General features: G+C 40.5%; 1 protein-coding gene across 1 annotated transcript in view; it reads left to right on the top strand.

The window, feature by feature from the left end:
- mgat5 (alpha-1,6-mannosylglycoprotein 6-beta-N-acetylglucosaminyltransferase) overlaps positions 1-27,761 on the top strand; it is a 78,231-nt gene that overhangs the window by 46,263 nt on the left and 4,207 nt on the right. The window contains 3 exon segments of the mRNA XM_028572245.1: positions 4,125-4,258; positions 11,062-11,195; positions 22,764-22,913. Coding sequence (XP_028428046.1) covers positions 4,125-4,258; positions 11,062-11,195; positions 22,764-22,913 — 418 coding nt within the window.

The raw sequence follows: 27,761 nt of genomic DNA, 5'->3' as shown, positions 1-27,761 counted from the left end.
CTTGACTGTATTTCTCATACAGGAAGGCAGGGAGAAGGATATCCTAAGCACAGAACATGCCAGATTTCTTTGCATATCAGACCCCGAGCAATAAACTGTGTCATTATTGTTCCCTTTTTTTCTGGTTTATTCTTTGTGTTTGGGGACAAAGCAACCATGTCTGTCAGGCCTGTTTGTGATTAATGTGTTTTGTTACTGCCCCAGTCTTCTGGCTATCTGCCTTACAGTGCTGTATCACTGTGTTTCATACTACTCCGGAGGAATGGGAATGCTCAGAGCTATTGTTTTCTGGGTATATACTAGAGCCAAGGTTGCCCTATTGTTCTGTTTCATTTAATCCTTTCATCCAATAACTGAATCGGGCAATGCGCTTTCATCTGCATCAGCGAGGCTGCAGAACATGTGCCAGTGTATACCAGTTCTACATTTGATGTTGAAGGAAACAATGCAGAAATGAAACTGGACAAATGACAAGTGAGGCGTTAGCTGCGCGTGTCCACAAGTTTGATTTCATCATTTTTCGTCTGGCTCCTATTTCCATTTGATACTTCCTCACATTCTTTTTCCAGAAACTTTGTTTTGACACAACACATGTATTGCAGGGGCGTGATTTCATGCCACTGTCTCCCGCTCATCCACAGTGTCAGTTGTTGAAGTGTCTGTAGTTCTGTCAAAACAATAACTTGCTTTGGAGATTGGGTAAGTCGCAAATCATATAGTGGTAACACGTAAAAGACAATGTTTTTAGAAAGTTTTGGAGAAAATTAAAAATTGTTTTAATTGATCCTTCACTAAGCCTGGCTGCCCGTAGTTACTTTTGCTACGGCTGTCAAGTTTCCCATTCTAGCACGGCACATATGCAGGTTATAATGATATGTGGCAGATTAACCCCTCATAATGTGTGTTAATTATTAAAACAGTTGGTCTTAAAGTGAAAACAGAAGTAGAAAAAAGCAAACTTCTCACTTCTAGTCGGCCACGGTGAATTCCTTTCCGGCTGAAATGACAACTGTCCCGCGTAGATTTTATTAGCTTTAGCTAGCTAGCTAACTAACTAACTCAGTAAATGTTTTAATCCTGAAAGGACTTTTTCTAACAACCTGTCCCACCACATAATAATAATAATAATAATAATAATAATAATAATAATAATAATAAATAATAATAATAATAATAATAATAATGATGATGATGATGATGATGATAATAATATGAGTAGATTTTATTATTTATTATATAGCTGGATGACAATCAGGGTAAGATAATAAGTAACAAATTACAGTATATCTTTCCAAGCTCAATGGTGCCTGTTTTTTTTTAACTAAACCCTGACGTTGGGCAGTTTTTTATAAGACACATTATTAACTCATATGTCTGTTTATCATGCAGCTGTTGTGTTTAGCCTCAGGGTTGTTAAGACATTTAACAAGCCCTTAGGTAGATTCATATAAAGCAGAAATTCCCATTTGATATCTCCTGTTTCCTAATGACCCATATGGGACCAATTAATTTATGGCTTATTTTATGAGCGATAATCATGGCAGGACATAAAGCTATCTTTTACAACAGCTTTTGTTATACAATATCCATTTGGGATTACTTTAGGTGGATTGCATTATTGTGAAATTGCATATCTACTTTGGCATCAACATCCTCACTCAATCCACCTCGATTGTGATATTGCAGCAAGTGTTACTAAGTGCATACTTGTTGAGCTGAACAGCCTCAACTCCTGCCACATTACGACGCCCACTGTCAACTCACTGGACTCTGAATATGTGCTGAAAGCCTCACTGCAGCCCATATCTCCATCATGCTATGGTTCCAGCAGCACTTCCCCATCTGTTGAGGATGGATCTACTGGGGACAGATGAGGGTTGTTTTTCTCTGGAGCAAGTGGAGATGACATGTGGCCGTGTTATTGTTTTTGTTGTTCTGCTTTCAGTCTCAAGTTTCCTCATGGTGAATGTTTCCCAGCTCTCTACTCTCCCAGGGCCTTTCACTGTTCACACAGCCAGCTGCACAGCATCTGCCTGGGCGGAAAAACGATGAGAGAGAAAGAGAGAGAGAGTGAGAGAGAGAGAGAGAGAGAGAGAGAGATGTACGTACATTTGCAAATGTAGCGTTACAGCGCCATGTCCAACCCGCAGAAAGCGCACGCTGTGATACTTCAGCTTACGTCGTAGTTACCAAACCTGCAGTTCATCTGGTAATCAGCGCCTTTCTCTCCGCCCACGATACCGTAAATTGCGCTGTAGCAGTGCGTTAAGTACTTTTTCTATGATATGGCTGAGTGCCGACTGCGATATTCCCACTGCTGATGCTATGACTGTTTGAAATGATCCTGATGCCAATATTTGTAATGTAGCGAGGAGTTTAACAATTGCTGGAATGGAATGTGAATGCTGAGTCAGAGATTCAGTGTCATCTTTGATTTCTTCCAGTAATATTGCATGGCTGCTTAATCTGTAACACTTAATGATTTTGTGTTCACTCAACTGAAAAAGTGCGATCCTTGTGACAAAAAGTACTTTACGCTTCCCCTCCCATCTCTTTATGGGAAACTCCCACTTTCCCCTTGACCCTCTCGTGAATGCATATGCATGACACGGAAAAGTGCAATTTGCCATTTTCCGTTCCCCGACAGGCAGTCTGCGCTTTTACCTCAGTGCGGCCTGTTTGTACATACCTCGCCATGCTTTTACGCGCACGTTGCGAAACCAATACGCCTGAAATGGGCGCAAAAGCGTTAGTACATCTGGCCCTGAGTGTGTAGATGCATGCATGTCTGTTTGCCCCTGGCTTCTTCCTATCACTTCATAAATAATGCTGAGTATTTTACTTTAAAGTGGGAGTCACTTAATTGTAAAAAAAATAACCGTTTTTGGGCTAATGATTGCAAATAAAAGTTTCATTTTAGGATGTTGTAGAAGAAACCTATCAGTGAAAAAGTTTTGATTAATAGCATGAGAGGGAGAGATCGTAATTTGTGGCCAAGTTGACAGATCGATATTGGCTTTCCTTTCGCTCATTGGGTCTTTGCCTTCCTAATTGTTGATAGCGAAGGACAGGGCAGACCAGACGTAATCAAAACAGAATCTAGAAAAGAGAAGTGAGTAACAATAAGCGAGTTAGTGAATGCAGAGCATGGAGTTTAAGGTCAGCTGTTCTCTGCATATACACCAGTCCCTCTCCTGGTTGTGGTTTAATTAATCCTGTGCTGTGACCTTTGAGTCAGCCGTGATGTTCATTCACGGTCTCACACCTCCACAGGACAGAATTTCACCGTCTCTCTGTCTGAGAGTGAAGCCATCGTTGTTGTGGTTTCATCATCCCGTATCGAGTTGTTTTTATTTTGTGTGTCATTTTTTGTGTCACTGCATACATTATGAAAAACATTATTAAATACATTTAGTCATATCTTAGAATACATTTCTTCAAAGTTAATACTACAAAAATGCTAAATATAAATTAGTTAATGTTGTTTTTGTTTCATACCATTAAAAAGCTCCATTCCACATGGGAATTCATGACACATAATACCTCATATAAATAAAGAATTCCAGTAGTTGATAACACAAATAGCACATATGCTGCAGCTTTAAAATACATGTGTATGTCATCTTTAGCTGTTCCAACGGTTCCAATCCAACGGCATCCAACGGTTTAGATAAAACACCTCAATGTTAATGTAGCTTGGAGCTGCCATAAAGTACTATCCAACTATGAACAGGTTAGTTCATTTTCTAGATCTCCAGGCTTACTAGTTGGGTTTAAATGGGTATAAAATTAAGTAACCTAAGGCTTTTTTCTTGTACTACTGTGAAGGTAATTGGGAGATTACTGGGGAAAAAGCATTGTGTGGTGGTTCACTTCAGCTACACTGTAATTGGGTGCACAAGGTGTGAAGAGTTTTTCTTCTAGCATATAATAACAACACTGAGCAGAGATGTGTGCAGAGATGATTTATAATAGGGTTTGTAGGTTTCATGGATTCAACACGATTCAAAGCAAACTTAATTGAAATATACAGCATGATGTTAATGTTAAGCAACTCATCATACAAGCATGTGCTTCTGGCACGGAGCAGCCCTTAACACTCTTGTCCTTGTGTGATGTCATAGGTGCATGTTGCGGGTGCTGGATTCGTTCGGGACGGAACCAGAGTTCAACCACGCCCACTACGCCCAGTCCAAGGGTCACAAGACGCCCTGGGGGAAGTGGAATCTCAACCCGCAGCAGTTCAACACCATGTTCCGTAAGTCGGCAGGACGCCAACACACACAAAACACTCTCTTACCGAAAGTGCATTTGTCAACCATCAGTAAGCTTTAGCTCTGGTAGTTTCAAATAAACAACAACAAAAACAGACCATTTGGCTCAATTATGGCGTGAGTGCAGGATGTTAAATCTGTTCACCACAGTTTATGAAATGAAAAACATAACAGAGAACTTAGCTGGTTGATTCATCCTCTGACTCAACAAGTTAAGAATGCAAAAAGATCCCTGATCCGTCCAAAGTACAAAAGCATGTCATGCTGGACACTGGCCTTCTTCTCCACATGACTCTCACAGAGTTAACGTTCCCCACTCTGTTTAAATAAGGCCAAGTTGCCAAACATGGCTACTTGCAGTATGAATCAGTTTTTGTGATCATTACACCCTAGGCTGTCTCCTATGTCCACAGTTTAAGTTGAGCGTGAATGAGATGTTTTGCTTGGAAAAGAGGCATAAAAGAAAATCCAGCACATTGTTAATATCATCAAGCAGATTAAAGGAAAATAAAAGGTCAGACACACTCCATTTTATTGTGATTATAATGTAGGACGTAGGGGTTTTATTGCTCTGTGTGTGTACATCACTGTGAGCTCAGTCTGTAACTGGAGTCAACCACATTTGCTGAGGTGGATGAGTGGTGGCGTTGCAGCAGAAGAGAGAGGGGAGCCAGCCCCCTGGGTTATTGACCTTTTCCCCATGGCTAAGAGAAAGTGAAATGTTACCCCTGCAGTCCCCGTTTGCGAGGTGAGGCCTGGAGCTATCCAGAATGCCACTGCACCTGAATAGGCCCTTTGTCCCCTGAACAGGGTATGTCTTTCTCATAACACACTGGGGCCTTTGCACAAAATCCAGTTAAGAGTCACTAGGTTAGATGATATCGCTGGTGAAACAAGTGCACAGTGGTTTGGTAGCGTGTTAAAACCACAAAATGGCATCACTCCCAGGCATTCATCTCTGCATTGTGCCGCACAACACCTTAGGTCCAGGCTAAAGAATAACATGCGTACCATGTAAACAGTATTACATTAACACCTCCAAGGATGATGAAGTAGATATCTCAGGTATGGTATTGTTATCAGGCCGTCCACAAATAATATTTGCACATCAATCGATCATTGCTATTTGGTTAAGCTTGCCGTTAGATCATGCAGGACACGGAAGTCATATGCCTGCTGAATGAATAGTCATTCCTATCAGACATACCAATCACAGCCATTCTCACATCAAGGTGGTCCTTTTATACTGTATATGACTCCTTCCTCACTGGTCCCTGCTACACTGACGCTGCTTCACTCCCTGCTGCTGCTGGCAACGCTTTGCCTCCACCACCCCAGCCTCCACCTTCCTAGTTCAGAGTCTTAACATGACTCAAAGTTTAAAATGGATTTCAATATCTTCCTTTTGGCTCGCTCTTTTATTACCCAGGGTGGTTTCTGCAAGGTGCTCCCTGTTTCAGCTTAGCATGCTGCTTGGCTGGTCCCTGGGAGCATTATCAAGAGCGCAGCCATCAGCGCCAAGCATAACTGTTTTTCCATTAATTGCAATAAATGGTTGAATCTATGACGAGAGAGTGTTCCTGACTGAATCACATGAAATTGTACGGGGTAGTGTGTATTTCTGAGCAGGTGCTTCTGTCAGCTTGGATTTACCTTGGGTGGTGTTTTCTTCTTGAGAACATTTTACTTGGTGTCAGGATCTGCAGAAATAAATTTAGTTGTCTCATATTTACCCCATCAATCTGGTCCCGCAAGCACGCTGTCAAAGAAATATAAAAGCATTTTAAAAACTATTTGCAAATACTGTGTACAGTGTAGTTCCAGATAGAAAGTAAATACAATAAAAACTTTATATTTACTTTCTTAAACCATACATTAAATGTTATATTTGGATTCCTCGGTCATTCATTTGTATTAAAATTCACCTATTGAATGGAGATCTAACAATGGAAAAATCAGGTGCTAGTAGGTAATCTATCCTAGATTTGGATTGGTCTATTTGTTACGATTAGGCTCTGTGCTCTATAAATCATTGGTTGGGGGAATTGGGAGTTTGTGGCCTCTGGCCAATAAGACAAGACAAGGCCAAATTGACCCCATTAATCTGGTTCAGAGTCAGGATAGCAGGGAGTGTTTTCTGCTGTACAGTTTGTGTTAGAATGGGCTGCACGTCTTAGTTAAGTTGGCTGTGTTTCATAGTCATTAACAATCAGGGGAGCTGAATACTTGCAAATAAAATTAACCTTTCCTGTAGGTCAGGACGACACGTAAGGATTGAAGTCCTGTAAATTTATTTACTATACACTATCAGGTTAAAAGACAGGTTTGTTACAAAGACTTTGGTGTGGGATATAAACCGGACTACAAACAGATATACTTTTTATCTATTTATTTTGGAAACAAGAATGACTATGAATAATGATCCTTCCTTTAATCTCTCTGCACTACTGTCACAGAGATACTTTCCCTGTCAAACGTCTTTGTCATGCACATGCACTCTTATAAAAAAACATTTAGAAACTTGAAGCATGCACATGGCCCAAGAAATCAGCTTTGTCAACCAGGTTTCTCTTAAACCCTTGCCACAGTTTTCCTGTGTGTATCCGTGCAGCTGAATGCTTAATCCCTTCCCGGAAATGATGATTAATACTGGTCATAGGTCGAACATGGCAGCAGATAGTATTTATCTTTGAGGCACTGTCAACTACGTAACTGACCCTGAGATCTGCCAAGCTGATAGTGCCTGTAAAGCTTTGATTGATAATGTCGCTGGCACACCCACTCACAAAAGGTTATCTGTTTTTGTTCTTTATTCGTGTGGGATCAATAGGCTGTTGTCTCTCATACGCCTTACTCACTGTCCAGAGCACAAATAAACTTTTTACAACACCTTAAATAAGAAAGAAATGTGTTCTTGTAATCCATAGCATTAGAAAAACGGACAGAAAGAACACATTTGTTGAGAATGAGATCATTTTTATTTCATTCAATCAAAACGTAATTAAATGCAGGCTTTCAAGATGTCGCCCTGCCTGTACTCTACGTATCTGGTTATTGGATTTACAGAGTTTTCTAATGAAACATTGGTGCAAGACAAGAACAGGGGCTGTTACTGTCACTGTTTCTTTACATTTTAAACCTTTTTAGATGCTTTCTTTGATTGATTGCAGTGGATTAGCATAATGGAAAGTTCCAACACTGAAGTCCAGAAATACTATAGAGACACATAGACACCAATTAGCATTAGATAACATAGAGACAGTCACACGCTTTCCAAAGCTGATTTACCGTAGACTGGGTAAACCCAGCCCGATCTGCCGGCAGTTTGATTTCGCCCAGCAGCTCAGGCTGGAAACCTGTACATCTTTCTATCCTGCTTCCGTTACAATTTTGCGGGAACCAATCAGAAACTGGCTTATCCACTTGGCGCGCTATTGGTGGGTTTAACACGATGACGATAGAGAAGCGACCAAGCAGGCCACGAACAAGCCGGCCACCAAAGCGCAGCACTCCATGACAGAAACCCGTTGATGCTGCTGTCACTGCTACGTCACCCGGATCGTTGGTCTGATTGGTTGAAGGACTATCCAATTGCGTACAGAGTCATTTGAACTATGCGCGCTGATCACGCCTCTTGTGCAGTAGAAAATACAGAGCAGACTCCCCAGACTAATGTTCAATCTTAAAAGATAGAGCTTGGTCTGGTGATAGCTTAATAGCTTGCAAACCAAGGTAAATATATTGGACCTACGAATTGCACATACAGTACCATGGTTGTGTGGGTGCACAGAATAGGGCCAAGTGCATTTCATTGTTTGTCCTCAGACTGTATGAAATATGGCCAACATTAGCATAAATTAATGAACATCAATAACGTACTAATGATTACAAAACATCTGTTGAATGAGTTATTCATTGGTCTTGTGGATCATTTTTCAGACTTGTGTTGTGATATTCCAAACTAACCGTGAATTACTTTCAGATTAAAAACATTTCATTTTCATTCTTATGATGTTTGCAGCACTGTAGGACTGCCTGGCAGTCACTCAATCTCAAAGTTGCTTGTGTGAAAGCGTTACATGTGCATTTTTATTTTATTCTCACCCTTCAGGCCCATTCAGAAGTTGTCTAACCAAAAAAGTCTTTGATGTTGAGTTTTCAGAGTGCTGGAGATTTTAGTGCTGATGATGCATCTTTGCAGTTGAAAATCTTTTTTTTTTCTGTGTGGCCAGCAAAATAGAAGTTAGTTTCCTGTTAAAAAAAAAAAAAAAATGAGTCTGCATTCTCAAATGTTGGGCTAATATTAATCACATAATCCTTAGTCTGTGATTTGGGATTACTTTTTCCCTGGTGTATTTTCTTGTGCAGGTACCACTGTGTGATGATGTAGTGTAGTCTGCCTCTAACACTGATGCAGTGACACTTTCCTGCTCCTTTTTAAAGGACACAAAGGAAGCCCCTGAACAGTCCCTCTCACCCTGTCAGAGACGATATCCTGCCCTTAAGAGTATTACCGGCATTTTTTCACCCGGTTTCTCCACCCAGCTCGGCCATGTTGTACCAATATTGACTCCTAATCTAACAGAGTGAACCCAGGCTTCCTTATTTAGCAACTTCACGTTCACAAGTTTGTCAAGAGCGACAAAAGCAGCTGCTTCTCCAGCAACGCTGTCCTCCCAGGCTGTTTGTTAGCTAATAGCAAATGAAGCTGTGGCAAGTTGAGTGACATTTTGAGTGGCGGCTCTAGTGGGAGAGGAGGCATCTGTTGCCAAATGCATCAAGAGGGCCTAACACTAATTAACAGCCTGTCCTGTTTACACAGTTAGTTTGGTACAGGAGTGTTAGTGCTGCATCCTCCCAGTGCAGAGGACAATCTCTGCCTCTTCGCCATCAGAAATACTTTCAGTTATTATTGACCTTCTGAGGTTTTGGCGTGTAGTTGTTCAAAAGTGCTTTTGCTTTTCTACCGTTAACACCAGCTCAACTCCGCCTCCATTGTGCCACACTGACACCTCACAGAGCTGGTGGTATCTTCGTAACATTTATGTGCTCTCCTACACACACGCAACATGAACTAACAGTTCTCAGCGGGTGAAAGGGTCCATCTGTGCACTGTCATGCTGGGAAGTGCAGAAAAGGAGCAGGATTTGAATAAAGTAGATAAGGGATTGGATAGAATTTACAAACCTGAGACATGTGATCTCATGCCCTGTGAAGAAGAGTTTTCCCCGTGAAAGTGTTAACACTGATTGTCTGGCTCTTTGCCCAGAGGAAGTACTGCACACTATATCAGCATACATCTTACTTAACCTGTCCAGTCAGGACACTGGGAGGAAAGTGTGTCGGTTTGATGTTCAATAATTACTTGGTCTGATGCTAGGCTCATTTACTCTGCATCCAGTGCTCTGTTTCTTTTTTATGTTTGCCCAAAGATATTTAGCCGGAGCCAATATGTGAACTGCCTGAAGAGATCGAGTGAACAAACATTGGCTTTTTGTCAAGTGGGAGAAAATGTCACATTCCAGCCAACACCCTGATAAAAACACGTCAACAGTATTTGTGAAACTGCTGTAGCATAGTCAAACTTTTACAGTACGTCATTGTTTCTGCTGTCATCTGCTGCAGTTGAATCAGGATACAGCAGCTGTAACCCTGCCATCATGTGTTAAATGTCATCATTTATGATGATTCATCCCCTCTTATTACATGAGGCCTGATTAGTCCAGAGGATACCTGTGTTTGCACCTGCGGTGTCAAGATTCTTTGCAGAGATTTTCTCAATCAATCCTCCTTTAATTTTCTATACAAGGGTTTTCCCTACCATTAGGCACAGCACCTATGCTATTTTGGGCATCTAGGTCAAATGAATGTTACCAAATTACTTTTCTCAGATTTAATGATTGTAGTTGTTTATTATCTGTGCTAGCTTTGCATTTTAAACACAGATATGGTAATAATAATTGTCCAACATGATGTGAAATTGCATTTCTTTTTTTCTTGAGGGCCGACCCCTAAACCCCATGCCAAATACGTGCATCTAAGTCTTCCACATGCCAAGGGGAAACACTGCTATACTGAAGCCGATTCCATCTCCCTCTGACTGACTAACCTTAATTTGCCTCTGTAGTAAAAGCATTGTGGTAATAAAAAAAAAGAGCTCTGACCACAGTACAGTAGTTCCCCGGGGCTCTGGCACAAACTATAACTCCGCACCAAAACACCTTACAGCCGGTTTCATTCACTTCCATGGGTGATGAGATCTGTGTTGTACTATTCCTCAATTAGATTAGTAAGCATATTCATTTTTGACTGAACCTTATCTGCCCACACTTCAAAACCTTTGTCTTCACATTTGTTTTACAAGGCAGATGGCAGTGAGGTAAAGCGCTGCCAGATTCGGGCTCCACACTTGACCTGCTCATCTCGTTGTTCCCATAGTAACTTGTCATCACCAGGCAATAAGGAACGGAGGGAACAAAAACCCAGAGTGCTTGTCGAGTTGTTCTGTGCAACTGTTTCCGTCTCTCTCTTTAGATCAGTGCTAATTGCTGGGATTGAAATGGTCATAGTTAACTAAATAGTATGCAGACACTTGTGTAAGATTTATTTGAGGCATTTTTGTTTTTGCCTCAGTGATGTATAAATTAAGGAGAGAAAAAAATGCCTTAAATGCATCACAGCAAAGGTTAAATGACGCCTTTTTAGAGCTTTTAATCCTTTATAGGCAAGCACTGATATTCATTTGTGTGTTTGTATGTATTTATATTTTATTTTTATTTTGCTGCAGCGCACACCCCAGACAACAGTTTCCTGGGCTTCGTCGTGGAGCAGCACCTCAACGCCAGCGACATCAGACACATCGATGACATCAAGAGACAGAACCAGTCACTAGTCTACGGCAAGGTTGACAACTTCTGGAAGGTATTATAATCTTTTATGCACTCGTGCATGAGACATTTACGATATTACTAAAACCATGTACACATTTCTTACGCCTTTACTGGAACATGTAAATTGGACACCTATAGGGCCGGGTTCTACTAGAAAAGAAGTGGTTTGTACAGTTTGTCTGATCAGGTCTGAAATCAAAAGTGTTTATAGTTATAGACTGACACAACCATGCTACAGAGAAAAGAAGTAGTTTTGACTTTTCAAAAGTCTCTATAAATAATAGATGCAAAGCAAAAACCCATATACTGTACACATAAACCTACAGACACATTCACATAGACACACCTTTTCAAATACTTACACTCTGACATACACAGACGTACACGTAGATAAATACCTACGTATGCCTTCTGAAGATGAAAGGGATGGACTAGGCATGCCAAGAACGCCAGTGGACCAAGAATAACCCATTTCCAGACCCCTGAGAGCTCTGCAGTGAAACTCTTTGAAAAACCTTGAGTAAAACTTTCACAGAAAAGTTAATAACAGTCGAAGCTCAAATTCAGCTTATCGCTCTCTCCGTGAAATGTTTAATATATTCAAATACATGCTCACACTGCGGCACAGGGACCAAGGGATTACTGTATCCCAGACAAAAACGACTTAGAGACTTGGAGAGATTTGCACATTGTTTGGCATGCCATGGATGGTTGGATTACTGCCCACGCCTTGATGAGCTTTCAGCCAACACCATGTATGTTTCAGAGTGGGTCGCTCCAGATCCTACTGACTCTTTAGTTGTCTGACAGAGTCGCTCGGTGGCATGATAATAGAAGCTGCAAGAGAGAATCGTCTTCATGTAACATGCCTTGTAGTGCAAATGCCTTCTCACATCAGGAGGCTGTGTGGTGAAGATGTGTAGAATTGAATAATAAGCTGAACATAACTGACTAATGATCTGCAAATACTGTTGCATCAGCCGGTCATGGTTTGTTCCACTTGGCTTTACCTACCTTTACCAACTCATTGGCTTTATATTTATGTCAATACAGCTGACTGGTAATAATAGTTCATCCATTGATACATTTCTGTGGTTCCATAGTTCCTAGAACATTCACGCTTGGAGCCGCACACTACAGGATTTCTGTTGAAGCAGATGGGAGTTAAGGCAGTTGAACAGTATGTTTCAGGGTTTGGATGAGAACGTCACCTCCAGGATTATTGCAATCTGATCACATAAAGATGTGATTTGTCCTAAGAGAGTAATGAGCAAAATCCGACCAGTGGCCTCTGAAACGGCACAAGGAAGAGTTGTGTTTGGAAAATACAAGTCATGTGGGAAAATATTAACAGCAACAAAACAAACTTACAAACTTAAAAACCTAATCTAAAAGGTATTTATTAACAAAACTTGTTCAGTTTGAATTTCAAAGCCCCAATGTAAGGCTCTAAATCCCAAGGTGTTTATAGTTTTTGAATCCAGAGGTAGCAGACGTGCTGCTGTGCTTTATGGCTTCTAGTACTGAGTCAGAGCTCACACAGCAGTGTGCTTTTCAGTCTAGCTTTAAAAGGGCAGACAGGGGGAGCCCATCAGCTCACAGCAAGCGGCATTAGTTGCCAATCAGACTCCCAAGTGTGTTCATTACCTCCTGCTTTTAATTAAAGGGCCATTTTGGAGCCGACTGATAACGAGCTGACTAGCTTACTCCATTTCCCTCCCTCTTCATTTTAAATCGAGCTGTCCTTCGATCTTTTTCTCCACACTTGAGAGGTTTTATTTCAAAATTATATATCCCCCATTTGTAATAGAAAGTAGGACCCACTTTAAGAATTCTATTTCTTGCACAAATGTAAAATTTACAATGGAATTATATTCAGGTTATGGGATTAATGATCTGAAGACTCACCAACTAATACTTGAGGGAGGTACGGTCATCTTTTTAATATGTAGCAATCTAATTAAATCTCTTTTCAGCCCTGATAACGTTGGCAAACTTCAGTGTTGCTCATCAAATCTCTCTCTTGCCTTAATTACTATACCTGCCCCTCATTTCCACTCTTTTCCCCTACGTTTATCTGGGGATCAGATGATTTCCATTTTAATGTAACTTTTAGCTAATGCAAGTTTAACTCCGATTCGACTCCGACCTGCGGCCCTTTGCTGCATGTCATACTCCCTCTCTCTCCCCTTTCAAGTCTAAGCTGTCCTATACAAATAAAGGCCTAAAATGCCAAAAAAAAATCATCTTAATAAAACTAAAATGTCTGCTCTACAGGCATCATAAAACAAATACAAATACATTTAGGCTAGATAAGACTTTACAGGAAACTGTATTTCCAATATTTCCAGGAAAGGTTTTTGAGACTGTTTATTATTTATTTGCTTTATTGAGCTATAAAACCCAAATAATGTGGAAAAACTCTGGTCATTGAAACTGGAAATGTGTGGACCAAACAGGACACATTAGAGTCCCTGAGCCAGCATTGTTGCAGATGTATTCTCCAGCTGAATGCTGTCTCCTTCCTCGGCCTTAATTTGGAGGGGTTAATGTAGGTTAGGCGAGTAATAGTGTCCACGTAAAACCCAGCCTATTGAAAGGCACTCTCTCAGCCTGATCAGTATGCAGAGGTGCTCAGGTCACACTCATCCCACCGGTGTACAAAGTGAACCAATGTGTGAAGCTCACTGAGTAATAATCACCCAGACACACACACATTCTCTCACACATTTTTCACTAGTCTTCATTGCAAGTTTTTATCAACACCAGCACAACTGGAAGGAAAAAAGGGGAACAAAGTGTTGTTTCTGATGCACGACAGATGCTTTGTAGTGCACATGAGTTTCTCATTTCCGCGAGCACAAAACAGTTTCATTTGCCAATGAGAAATTTGGGCAAAGTTCATTTTTTTTTTCTTCTTCTTCTTTTTTTGGATCATCTATTTAGGGGCTTTGTATATTCTTAGCATGTTATATAGTTGTATGGGACTAAACCTCAAACCTCATACTATCAGGAACAATAGTCTAACCATCTGCAGAGGGTTTCTGATCATTGGATTACCTTTTCTGAAACAAAATACTGTGCTTCTTATTTTTCAAAATGTAAAATTGGGGCGGATTATCTTTAAAAAAAAAAAAAAAACTTAATGGAGTCAACCCTGTGTGTAGTAGTAAAAACATATCACATGCTGAGAACATACAGAAAAAGTGGCAGCTGAAAAATGAAATAAATTACTATGACCTGAAATAAAATGGCCAGACCACCTCTGAGGGAGCTGTTTCCATAGCAACCCAGTTAGAAAAGCAGAGCAAGGTAGCTAAGAGTGACTGTCCTCTCTCTCTCTCTCTCTCTCTCTCTCTCTCTCTCTCTCTCTCTCCCCCCCCCCATACACACACACACACACACACACACACACACACACACACACACACACTATACAAACTATTACTAGCTACTAGCTATTAGATATTTAAGTATTCATTATTTGGAATATATCACTCATATTATCACCATTTCTTTATATCTTAATCTTCTGGTATAGAAATTTTATTTGTAATATTTTGTGAGTAAAATGTGAATCTGCAACTTAACCAGCAACATTTCTCTGTCAGGTAAATTGTTTTCAGTAGTAGTAAGTCAGTATTATACAGTGCCTCTGTAAGTTATTTCGGGGTACGATTGTTATGGAAAAAACTGCAAGCAACAATACAGGAGGCCAAGCAATTAGCCTGTTCCGAGCAGGCATGTTTTTAACGGGCACTGCACTAGTCTCCACTAAATCGGTCAGTGTCCCTATCTTTTAGCGTTCAGTGTGTAAGAAAGCATTTGATGAGGCAGAAGGGAGCATGGAGCAAGGTGAGAATGAGTAGGATGTACAGAGAGGGAAAGCTGCAGGCCCTTGGCAGCAGATCAGAGGACATGTTGAAGAAAGACAAATCACACTAAGCTGGCAGGGACACACACACACACACACACACACACACACACACACACACACACACACACACACACACACACACACACAGACAGAGCTGGCATATGCAGAGCAGGAAGGGCAACCATCCCACACTCTTAGCCTTGCAGCCTTATACACAGTCTATATGTGTTTCATCCCCCTTTCATGATGGATAACCAAGTTGAGTTCAACATTAAACCGTCTTTAGTTTCACTGCTTGTCCGATCTAATGAAGCAATCTCTTGTGCCATTAAACTGGCGTGAGTGCCTGGGCGGAAACCTGAATTTGACGTTTATGAAAGAGCTGGGTCGGCGCGGGAAATGTTATTGCGGTTATTGAACAGACCGCTTCTGTCACAGATGTTTTATTGAATTAGGCTCAAGCCATTTCCAGAAGGTGCTGTTTGCTGCTGTTTTACCTTGTAACTCAGATCTGTCGTGTCAAATATTATGTTTTACTTCAATCTTTAGTATATTACAACAAGAACTGTACACTTTCTGATTTACTTGTGCTCACTGCTGAAAACTTGCACATTTGAATTGGTTGAAATACTGAAGGAAGGTAAAGTGGCAGTTGAAATACGATGACCAAAATAAGTTGAAATGGCAGTTAATATGGAAGGGCTGAATTTAGTTGAAGTGTCAATTTAAGTGTAAGTGCTGACATAAGTATTAGTTGAAGCAAAAGTGCTGAAAGAAGGTGAAGATTTAGTTGAACTTCAATCACTGAAAGGAGTTGAAATGCCAGGTGTTTAGGTGGTAAATTGAACAGGATGGGTCAGTTGTAGTGTAAGTCCTAAAAGAAATTAGCCACTTTATGTGTATAAACTGCAAGAAAAGTGTCCGTTAAAGTGTAGTCATTGGAGGCAGATGAACTCCGTTAAGGAATAAAAGATAAAAGCAGTGAAACTGTCAATTGACATATGTATAAGCGCTGAAAGCAGTTTATCACTTAAGAATACGAGATGTCAGTTAAAGAGTAACACTTGAAAGCAGCAAAAAAAGTTTAATATTTAAAAATCAATATCAGAGAGACACAGATATCTCAAATGAGCTGAACATTTAGAAATGTAGTTACATTTCTAGACATGATTAATCATGATTAGTGTCTTTTCTTGGCATGGGGAACACATTGACCTTGCCTCTTTCGGAATGACCTGAAATGTGTTGTGTTCAATCTACTTTTGATTTTATTGAGCAAACTGACAAATGTATTGAACTGTCGACACTGTTTGCTTCTGTGATCATTCACAGAAGCCGTAAATGGCTAATCCAGATTTATGAGGGGAATGCAACCAACAAATGAGTAAAACAAAAAATAATATATTTAACAGTGACATAAAATTGAATAGCTACAGTAGGGCAACACTAAGTACAATAATAAATAATATAAGAATAGAAATGTTTAAATTGAGCTGGCAGCCTAACTCTGCTTATACCACATTGATAATTAGACTTGAAATAATATGGACACCTTCTGATGGCACGTATTGTTCACTGCATGCTTCACTAAGTAGTAGTTTGAATGTATGGAAATGGTGTTAAGATCCTCCCCTGGTGCCATTAGCTTCTATTTACAAGGTGCAAAGCTTTTAATTGCACACAATGATGCATGCGGCGCTACAGGTGTTTCAATCGCTGCAGGAATAATATAGATGCTGCATGGGTTTTTTATTTATTTCTCTTGAACTGGGAATACAACACACATGGGCTCAGCCTGGGACACTTGGATGATAACGCAGCCCACATATACAAAGCAGGGACTCAACTTTTCAGTTATCACCTCCTCTACTATCTGACTCAAAAACATGCTCTGGCCAGCCACCAAACTCCAATATGTTACACACTGTTGTGTCTAATGGGGTGTGGGAGGGCATTAATGTAAATAACGTCTCCTGACTGCACTCCAAGCACTTCTGGATACTATTTACCACCCATGTTCCCGTGGCTGTTTGGAGCAGTTTGTGAACAGTGTTTTCTCTGGGGGAAAAAAAGGTATATGACACAATAAAGGAAAGGGGAAAAGCCAAACAGAATAATATGAGCACTTTAAGATGTTTATTTACAATTACATTTGTCATACATTTGTCTGTTGTTCTTTTTTGTAATCTGTAGTGGTGGGTCTTCTTTTAGCCCATTTGACGTAAAAGAACCACACATTAAGTCATGCAGTTCGAATGATGCCAATTGCACATTCTGAAGAAAATGTGTGTGTGATTGCTGTGAGCATTTATGCTGATTGGCATAATTTTTTATTGCAATACTGAGCTTTTTGAAATCAGAATGGCAGTTCTTCTGTAGTTGCAGTTGCTACAGTTGCTGGGTATAAATAAATAAACTGGGCATTGTAATGTATAACAGTAACAGTCATTCATAAACTGTACATTTCAGTATAATACATGTATGTACACTTGATCAATATGCAAGACTGAGCATTTTGAAATATCTGTGTTCAGAAAGAACTGGCTGAGATATAAATACAATTAATGTCTACGGAATTGATAATAACTAAAAGTACAACAGTGAACAATAACAAAAATCATAGCCCAGGTATAAAGGCTTTTATACCCTTGTGCAAATCCCCACACTTGAAATGAACCACTGCTACTGCCACTGTTACTTCTGACTGACTCAACATTATGACATCATTGCAGAGATGTGTGTATAATAGGCTCTGCTTGTCAGAGAGTGTGTGTTATGTGGTGTTCTCTGAAGAATAGGTGGAGTGACTTTTTTGTTGTGACTGACAAGCTTCCATTTTTTGGGCCTCCAGAGAGGAGATTATTTCAGATGGGAAGACGATCAGAGGTGCGTTTGATGTCGAAGGCAGTTTGAGGGTCGAGTAAGTCGAACCAAGTGCACCTGTCTGCATTCTGAAGAGCCAACAACTCTTTGCACTGTCTTTTTTTTTTTTTTTTGAGAACATGAGGAATGAACACAAGGAAGACAGAATTTGTATTGAATGCAGTGTCTCAGGTGAAAGCAGAAGTTGATTGTTTAGGTTGAAATGTGCTGAAAAGCAAGATTAATCTGCTCCCACCCTTCTGTCTTGACACTAGTACCTGATGAGAGAAAGCGCTGAAACATCAAAATCTGCTCTCAGCCCTGCAGCTCGGCCCCTATACCAACATATAGGAGGAGGAGGAGAAGTTTAATAATAAATGGTAAAAAAAGGGCCGTGCACTCACATAACCAGTGTTTTGATTTCCATCTAAACCTCAGATCAGAGAGCTGATTCCGCATTTCTGTAGAACAGCTGATAAACATACCTAACGGTACATTTTGAAATCATTTAACAGGAAATAATAAGTGATGCCAGGATGTGTCACTTAGCAGCCACTATAAAATTGCCTAAGAGAAAACAATTAAATAGAATAAAATCTAAATAGAAAATTTAAAAATAATTAATTTCATTAAGGCCACTTTAAGTCTGTGACAGCTTTAATAGTCTAATTTCTCTTATTTCTTACTTATAAACTGGTGAGTGCTGTAATGCTAGCCGTCACAAACACAGATCAATGACAATAGTAAGTTAGCTGTGGATCTGAAACCTTTTTACCTTTACTTCCTCACTCCCCTTAGACTGCCGACAGAAAGCAGCAGCCGCCGCCTCTCCTGTTTCCTCTCCGAGCCAGGCTTTACAAATTTCCTCTGATTTACAAGGTCATAAAACTCGCCTCCTCCTCTCCTGCTTCAATCAACCTCTCCAGCTAAAGCAGTTATTTTATAACTCCCTAAGCACATGCTCCCGTACACGGCTGCCACAATCGATCTGCTACCTGGTTTCAGATTGCACATTGCATGTGGTTGGAGACATATATACATCCACATACAGTGCACACAAATCCACCAGGGCTTTTCTGAGGACATGGAGGGAAAAAACTATCTTGTGATGTGTCTTCACGCCTGTTAGTGTTATAAAGTCATAACGTTTTTCTGCTTAACCATGTGCTGACAGCCAAGACAGGTTTATGAACTGAAATTGGCATATTATCATTACATGAAGGGAAAGCAAAGAAATTCCACAATGGAGCTGAAAAATGGCAATGCACCACATGCTTCTCTTCCATGTTGTCCAACTTCTGTTGTCCTGTCGCGCTTTGCCAGGGATGGGATTTTTATTTTTTTTACATCTTTCAACCCGTTTGTTCTTTTTGAACACGCTCCCTCCCTTTATTCCAGCCAAGTGTGTCTGTGTGTGAGAGAGAGTCCAGCCATGCTCCAGAGAGCATCTGGCCAGTGATGTCCTCTGACCGTGAAGCTTTGTGTGGTGACTGCCTCGAAGCGTCATGGCAATCTATGTTCCTCTTCCACACACACACACACACACACACACACACACACACACACACACACACACACACACACACACACACACACACACAGCCACTCAAGCGGTCACCATAAACACATCACACACATCCTGCCTTAAGAAACTTTGTGATGTTTTTCCTTCAGTAGTGTTTTTTTCTTCATCTTTCCGCTCCATGCTGTCATGTCTCATGTACAGTAAATCCAACAATGTTCATCTAAAATGTTCATTATAATCCATGTTCTAACTAACTGTATGTTTAATCTTCTATGTCATTAGAGTGTTTTACAATTGCTTTGGCTCCAAAACTCTGCACAGAAGCCATTCCCAATCAGAACATTTGTCTAAAATGTATGTATGCCCTTAAGATTCTGTCAACTTTTGTATTTAAAGCGCCATTAGCTGATGTAAAAGTGCAACGCATATCTTAAAGTTTAACCATTCCGCATATTTACATGAACCACCAGACTGCATAGGAATTACTGTGTTTTTAGACAGGTAAACATGTAAAAAAAGTATCAATGTTAATAGTATTTCTTGACTCATTTCTTTCTGTTACAAAGTGTGGATGTATCTGCTCTTCTTCTTTCATTGGCTCTTTCTGACCTCATGCACCACCTTCTATAGATTTGTACTTCTATAGAAGTGTGTGTGTGTGTGTGTGTGTGTGTGTGTGTGTGTGTGTGTGTGTGTCTTCTTCAGGTGCCTACCAGCAATGTTCATTTTTAAATCCCCTCACACACACAACCACGCACATAAATCCCAGCTCAGCTCTCCTGAGTGTAAAGATTACAGGGTTGTGATTTCACCTTCTAATTAGAACTTCTACACACACACACACACACACACACACACACACACACACACACACACACACACACACAAGGCTGCTTTAGTTACAGCAGGCTAGCTGGAGGCATCTGATAGCCTTGCCTCCAGGGACCCTGACGAGCGGCTACCTGAAACTTAAGCCCCAAAAAAGAAGCACTGAAGTACACACACACACACACACACACACACACACACACACACACACACACACACACACAGAGAGAGTGAGAGCAGGGACATGACCTGGAGGCAGAACCGTTTCAAAGGCAGGCTCATGTGTAGGGCTTGTGTGTGAATTTGAAACAGGTAGCTTTTAACAGTAATGGCCTTCCTGCCCCATGAGTGTTGAAACTATTGGTAATCAATAATATTCCAGTGTGTGTGTGTGTGTGTGTGTGTGTGTGTGTGTGTGTGTGTGTGTGTGTGTGTGTGTGTGAACCTACTGGTGAATGTGCCTTTGAGGCATCCTGTCATTATTACAAAAATGGCAGGCTTTCATCTTACTGCCTCCCTGAAGGGCTGGGCTTTAAGAGCATTCCACTGTACTGTACTCGTCTTCCATATGGTGCAGGACTAGGTGAAAAAGACACATTTTACACTGCAGTTCAACAGGAAACATAGGGACATTTTGTGTGCACATTTGGCAGGGTTATACGGCAGTCCTTGTTTTTGAAAATCATAGACCTGCTGTGAAAATTTTAGTGTGGGGACCATCAAAGGCCTTATTATTATAGAAGTAATGTTTCCATCCAAACTGATTAACTTGACTCATTTTATTTATTTTTTTATCTCTTGTGTGTCTTTTATGACCAACTTGACAGTGATTGCCAAGAAAATAAAACAATGTTCAAAGTAAACCCATCATAGAAACTGTTAATAATATTTTAAGTTCATCAACAGACATTATTATGAAATTTTATGATATCACATTTTGCTGCACGGTCTGCTTAACCCCAACTCACACATAGCCTTGAATCACTTTTAGTATAGTCTCGCATTTGCCACAACGCTGTGGAGAAAGGTCTAGTCCACACAGCACTCCAGGGATGGGAGCAAAATATTCTCTGGTTTGTTGGCATGTCTTTAAACCAATCACAATCTAAGCACTGGATGGAGCCACGGCGCTGCTGCTAAATAGCCTCGGGAGGGAACTTGTTTTGGTGGAACATGTGTACGTTCAAAGGTTGTTTTAGTCGTGCAAGAGAAAACTCTGATTGGACAGATAGTCTAGCTAGCTGTCTGGATTTACCCTGCAGACATCTGAGGAGCAGTTAACCATAGTCCTCAGAAATCCACCAGAGTTTAAAATTCCAACACAAAGAAAGCGGGAAGGAAACGGACATCCGGCTGAATGAGGGACATGTGGCGGAATATCCCGCGGCATCTGAACAATCCCGGAAGTGAAACTTCTTATACTAGACTACTTTTAGTATGACATCATTTATATAATGTAATTCTGCTTTAGTACACGCTGGACTGTTATCACGTGGACTGAATTCCTAATCCTCCAAACACATGAAATAATGCAGAGGCAAAGTGCATTCTGGGGAACATTAAAAGTGCCCTTGAAGATAAAAGCCCACTCTTAGGCAGAGAAAAAAATAATACAAATGTCTATTTTGGGGACATATAATTGGTTTAAAAATATGATCAGTTTTGACCTCACAAGGTCTTCGTCTGGGTGGATATAATAAAAACAGATTAATTGCACCTGTTATAACAAACATTATTATATCACATCATGATTTGATTCAGATAGGATATACAATTGTTAAGGGTTACTCCTGCAATTTAGTATTATACTTAAATAAAGTTGTCAAATTCACAAAAGTTGCATTAAAAAAAGAATGGTCAAGGTCAGCAAAGGCTTTGATATCCTGATTGTCATTCCCTAGTTTGACAAGTAAATATAGCTAAACATTGGTGAAGTGCCCCTTTAAAACATGAAAATAGAATATGTATTTAGTTTGACCTTGTCCACTATAAAATCAGTCGGGTAGCATTCCTGTGTGATGGAAGTGGACTGGACATGACTTTTGGTATAAAGGAAGCAGGCTTTGTGGCATGCTTTTTTGTGTCTTTGATCAAGGGCATCACAAATCAGGTAGACCTTAATAACAATAGCAGGATATTGTGCGCACTGATGCTCCTCATACAGTGCTATTTTTAGCTCTGCCTGCCTTTGTGGCCAGATGGGCACTCAGGTAGCTCGGACAAAAGTTCATCAGGTCACATAACAAAGTAATGATCCTGGTCCACTCTCATAAACATGTAATTCAGAATTGTTCATTCCAGGATGTTTGTTTCTGGATTGGGCCAGCTGAACCTAAATAACCTAAATATTTTTCCTAACTAAATTAATTTCAATTTGTGTGAGTAGGTGGTGTTTTTTTACCAGTGTTTCTGACTTTGGAAACACTGTTTTCCAGAAGGTTTGTGGACCTCTTTTATTGAAAAGTTAACAGTGAAAAATTTAAATTGTATCTCCCTGTTTGTTCTAGGACAAAAAGAAATACCTTGACACCATCCACAGCTACATGGACGTCCACGGCACCGTGCACGGTACCAGCACTGTGCACCTTCCGAGCTACGTGAAGAACCACGGCATCCTGAGTGGCCGAGACTTGCAATTCCTCCTCCGGGAAACCAGGGTGAGTCTCCCCAGCTGTAAATGATCTCACATGAAAAAAATGACCCTTCAGGTAAATAAAAGTGTGAGGGTACGGTGCTTATTAGACGGCTATGAAAGCCAGAAACCAACTCCCACGGTTTTCCCTTTCATATTGTTTAAATAACCAAGAAAAAGGTGGCCCTGCTAACCTGCAGAATATTGAGGACACATTGTGTCTTTTTCACAAACCAAGGCCTTTTTTATGTGCAGAGGGTGTGAAACCTGCTGTGAACATTCCTGTGATAGAAATTGGTGTGTAACACTTACTTTAAAAGCTTTTTTTGAATGAAGTTTCCTAAAATAAATCACATTTTAGTGCTGAAATGTAACTCAAAAGACAAGAAAGAGTTAAAAAAAAAAAGAAGTGAAAGGTTTGGAGAAAAGAGTCTTTGTTTTAACACAGGCTCTCTTCTGAAATAGCCTTGACCCGAGTGGCTGTAGTTTGTCTGAGTCTGTCCTCGGCCGGCCATCCACACAGAAGCACTTCTCCATTCACGTCATCACTTGTCTCTTCTTCTCACTTCTCAAACCACTCTCATCCACAAAGACAAGGACACAGCCACAGAGACTGCAGCCAGGCTGGATTGTACCGGGTGGAGCAAGCGATACACACACACACACACACACACACACACACACACACACACACACACACACACACACACACACACACACGTTCACAGAACGTGTTGAGCTGTTTAACACAAATGGCTTTGTTTTGTGGTAGTACTCAAAGCTGTGAAGTGGAGAGGATGTTACTGTACCTCGAACTGATGTAGGACATCCTTTACTTCAAATTTCAATTAAAATGCATTATATACAAAAGTAAAAGCTGTCAGAGCAAAAACAAGAAACGCAATCAGATTTAGTTATTAATAATGCCTGAAGCAGATCAGCCTTCTCTTCATTCAGATGTATCTCTGGACATACAGTTGACAGTTAACAATAATAAAAGTGCCAGATTTACCACTCAAAATTCAGAGTTAGCTCCTTAAGATGGTTGAAAAGGCTGTCTCTAGCTGACTTTTTAATGTTTTACACTGTCTTGTTTTAAAACTAGAACCCTGTTGTAGGGAACTTGATGGCTACTGTACATGATACGGTGCAAAAAACACTGAGGCTAAAGCTGCATGCCCCAGGCAAAAAATCTATATTCTCACCATCCATGTGAAGACATGGAAATAAAGAAACATTGTTGTTGTATTGCAGTGTAGAACTAGTTACTCCCGGTATTATAAGTATGACAAGATAACAAACCGTGAGAACAGAACATTTTTTTGTTCCAAAATAACCCTGTCTGGCTGGTTAGTTTTCACTTTTTAATGTTACAAGAGAACAGGCATTTAGGATGAGGACTAACCAATGTGTTTGGCTAACGTAAGTCTATCTTGGGTACAATTAGCTGGGGTTCCTCAAATCCCATTAAGAGTAAGACACAGCTGCTAACTTTAGCTTAAACTCTGATAGCATCCAAGACCAGCTTTAAAATAGTGAGGAAATACTGCACAGTGGATGTGTTAGTTATGAACAGGGCCTTTTGAACCTGACCTGTAGTGCTACAAACTAATATAGTTAGTTTATGATATGGCCTTGGCCTTGGAAGTAGCTCTGGGTTACTACTGTAGGGAGTGAATTTTCACTACATTTTCTGGAGCTGCCCATTGCCAGAGGGGGATTGGAATTAAATTGACATGGTCCTCGAAAAAACCTGTCTGCTGAAGGTAAAACACATCATTAGTGCCGGCATTGAAAGATGGAGTCTGTTTTTTGGCTCCAGTCAGCATCCTTTTCAGAAGGATAAGGTGGGAGAGGGCTTCGATTTCTGTAGCCTCTGAAACCAGATGCCTTCCCATCAGAGCAAGAGAGGGAGGAAAGGCCGACCGAGAGAGGAGAGAGACATCAGACAGGAGCTGGGGCAGGGATACAAAGTGCAAAAGAGCCATAGGCCATGATTCAGACGGTTATAGAAAATAAAAAGATGGATTGAGATTTAAACCCCTTTTGTACTGAAAAGATTCCGGACATTGCTTCAGCCAAAAAAAACGATTCTTGGCTGCCAAATCCCGCTCTGTACTGAGCACCTAAAACCAAGGACACAGGGATGTTTGAAGCACTGACAGAGAAAAGCAAAGGTGTATTCAGCAGTGGAGCAGATTGTTGAAGTATTGAAAAGAACTCGCTAAAGACTAAAGGGAAGCAACACTCTGTACGTTGGTGCCAGAGAGGGCTGCACAAAGAATGTAGTGAATTTAGATTTGCTGAATTCATGTAGCCTACTCTCACAAGTGATGAGATACAGTATATACTTCATTATCCTCTTATTACATTGTGGTTCTGCATGGAACACCCTTAGGGACTGGCCAATTAAATCCCACAAAACTCCAACATTTTAGCCACATAGTTGTTTAAGAGCTTGCAAGGAAAACAGGAGGGGTTGTCGGCACAGTTTTCCTCGTGTTTCTTAAACAACAAATTTACTGTTACCTGCAATCAGACTGCCTGAGCTAATTGGCCTCGTGGGTTTTAACTATTGAGTGGACTGTAAAAAAGAGTGTGTGGAGGCGCTCCTGTGAAAAGAAGAGCGTGTTGCTTTTGGCGTCTGACATTTCATTTTCTCTCAAACTAAATTTCCTGAAATAAACTGACGTGCTGTTCTGTATCAGGGGAATAGTGTCATGATGTCAATGATCAAACCGCTGAAGTGTGGCAAAGCCTTAGTGCGTCATGTTGCACGCTGATGGAGTCAAAGGTTTTAGTTTTTCTGATGTTGCTTCTCCTCTATATTGTATGTCTGTCTAACACTACCGGTTTAATTGCCTCTGGTAGTCTTAGATATGTTTCCTATTTTCTTTCTCTTTCGCACATCTCCACACATCCACTACATTTGAACCATAGATTTGTATGTAAGACAAGACTTCCTATTGTCTTACACATCATTATTGTCACCATATTCAAACACATCCCATGGCAGATGCTGGAATTAACTCTCTGGGTCATTAAACTCAGCGACTGCCGTGTTCATCCTCAGGAACACAGCTGACCGAACCATAAATGCAAAAGTTTGTGTGAGCTGCTACTGTATCTGAGAATTGAAGTACTGATGGTGTGTGACGATAGGACAATTGTAAGATGTAAGTAATATAAAATGAAAAACACTTTTTTTTTCCAAATTTATTCAGGCTAATGGAAGATCTACGCAGAGATCTTATTCAAAGTTAAACGAGCCTCCTAACAAAGGAGCCACACCTGCATAGGAGTATTATTGCCATCAGTGTGATGCCTGTCAAATTAAAGCATCTTCATTGTAGGTGTTGTATACTCATGCAAGGGTGTTTGAACAGAGGAGGACAAATCAATAGAACAACAGTTCTGATATGGAGCGTTGGATCTTATAAGCAGGATGTCCTTCATGTACAGCATGAACTTTGCAGTGCACATGAACACACAAACCGGTTGAATGCACACTAATAAGGAGCTTTCAGGTACAAGCAAAAATTCTTATTGATTCACATAAGAGATGCAGGCATCATTCATTAATTTGTACTACATCGCTGCTTCTCCACTTAACCATAGAATCTGTCTCTCTTTCTCCCTGTGTCCCCCCCTTTTCATCCCCTCCCCTCCTCGCTCCCTATAAAAAGTGGGCGACTGTTTCTCGGCATTAAGGAGCTCTCATGCGCACACAGCATACACACACACACACACACACACACACACACACACACACACACACACACACACAGAAAGGAGTGTGCTTTGCTGCCACCTGTTGGCAGAAGTCAGTTGTTAACAAGGCTGTAGGTGTTGACAAGAAACATTTGAGTTATGTTCACACATGAACTAAAGCATAATTCAGCCTCAGCTTAAGTCTGAGTATTCATGTTTATACAGACATACATGGTACAGCCCTGAATTGTGCGTTATAGAAAGTGTGTCATCAATCTCACACACACACACACACACACACACACATATACACAGACAGCCATTGTAGCCAGCCAGCTCCGGCTCTCCAGTAAAAGAGCCACTAGCCCATTGCCACCACCTCCACCCTCCTCTCTCTGTTTCTGCATACTTGTATCACGCTCATGTGGATAAGCTGCTGCTGCTACCTTGCAAATATTCCCATCCAAGAGCGAGAGCCCCCTGTTGATCTTTTATATATCCCATTCATACTGGCCATTAAAGTATCCCTTCTTAAAATGCTTCTAGTGTATGTGATGGGGGACCAAATCCACAGCAGGATTATAATATGAGCCACTTCAAGGCTTCAGCAGTCTGTTTATCGAATCAAGAGAGTATCCTCCACAGTTAGTCCTTTTTAGTAATCCTTAGTTAATCCTTTAATGCTTATGCTTTATTTCCTTTTAAGTATTTAAAATGTGTGCTCTACAAATAAACTTACCTTACAATATGTAGTAGGAGTAGACTCAGTTGTAATGCGATGTGAAGGCCTCACTGATGGCTTCTTAAATCATACAGTAAGACAGGTAGACTTTCTTCTACTCAACATTATGATTCTTTTTTTCACTTTTTTCTAACTGGATCATTTCAGTTTTATGTATTCTAACAATTATTCAAGTCCAATGAGGAAAATCACTCTTTTGGTTAAACTGCTCACAAGTCTTGTGCAACTGGCGATAAGGGGTTGCAAGTAGACATCGCTTTTAGTGGTCACAAGCCACAAAGTTTGGAAAAGCATTGATTTCAGTCATTGTTAGAAAACTTAGTAAGCTAAAATGGGTCAGATCACGCGTGAGTGATATATCTCAGGTGGTGTATTAATATTTATATTAGTATTTTGTTTTGTAAAATGGTTGTTTGTATG

This window comes from Perca flavescens, chromosome 24 (assembly GCF_004354835.1).
Source record: "Perca flavescens isolate YP-PL-M2 chromosome 24, PFLA_1.0, whole genome shotgun sequence".
NCBI classification, from domain to species: Eukaryota; Metazoa; Chordata; class Actinopteri; order Perciformes; family Percidae; genus Perca; species Perca flavescens.
The sequence above is the reverse complement of the archived record's forward strand: the minus strand, read 5'-3'. Positions and strand labels throughout refer to the sequence as shown.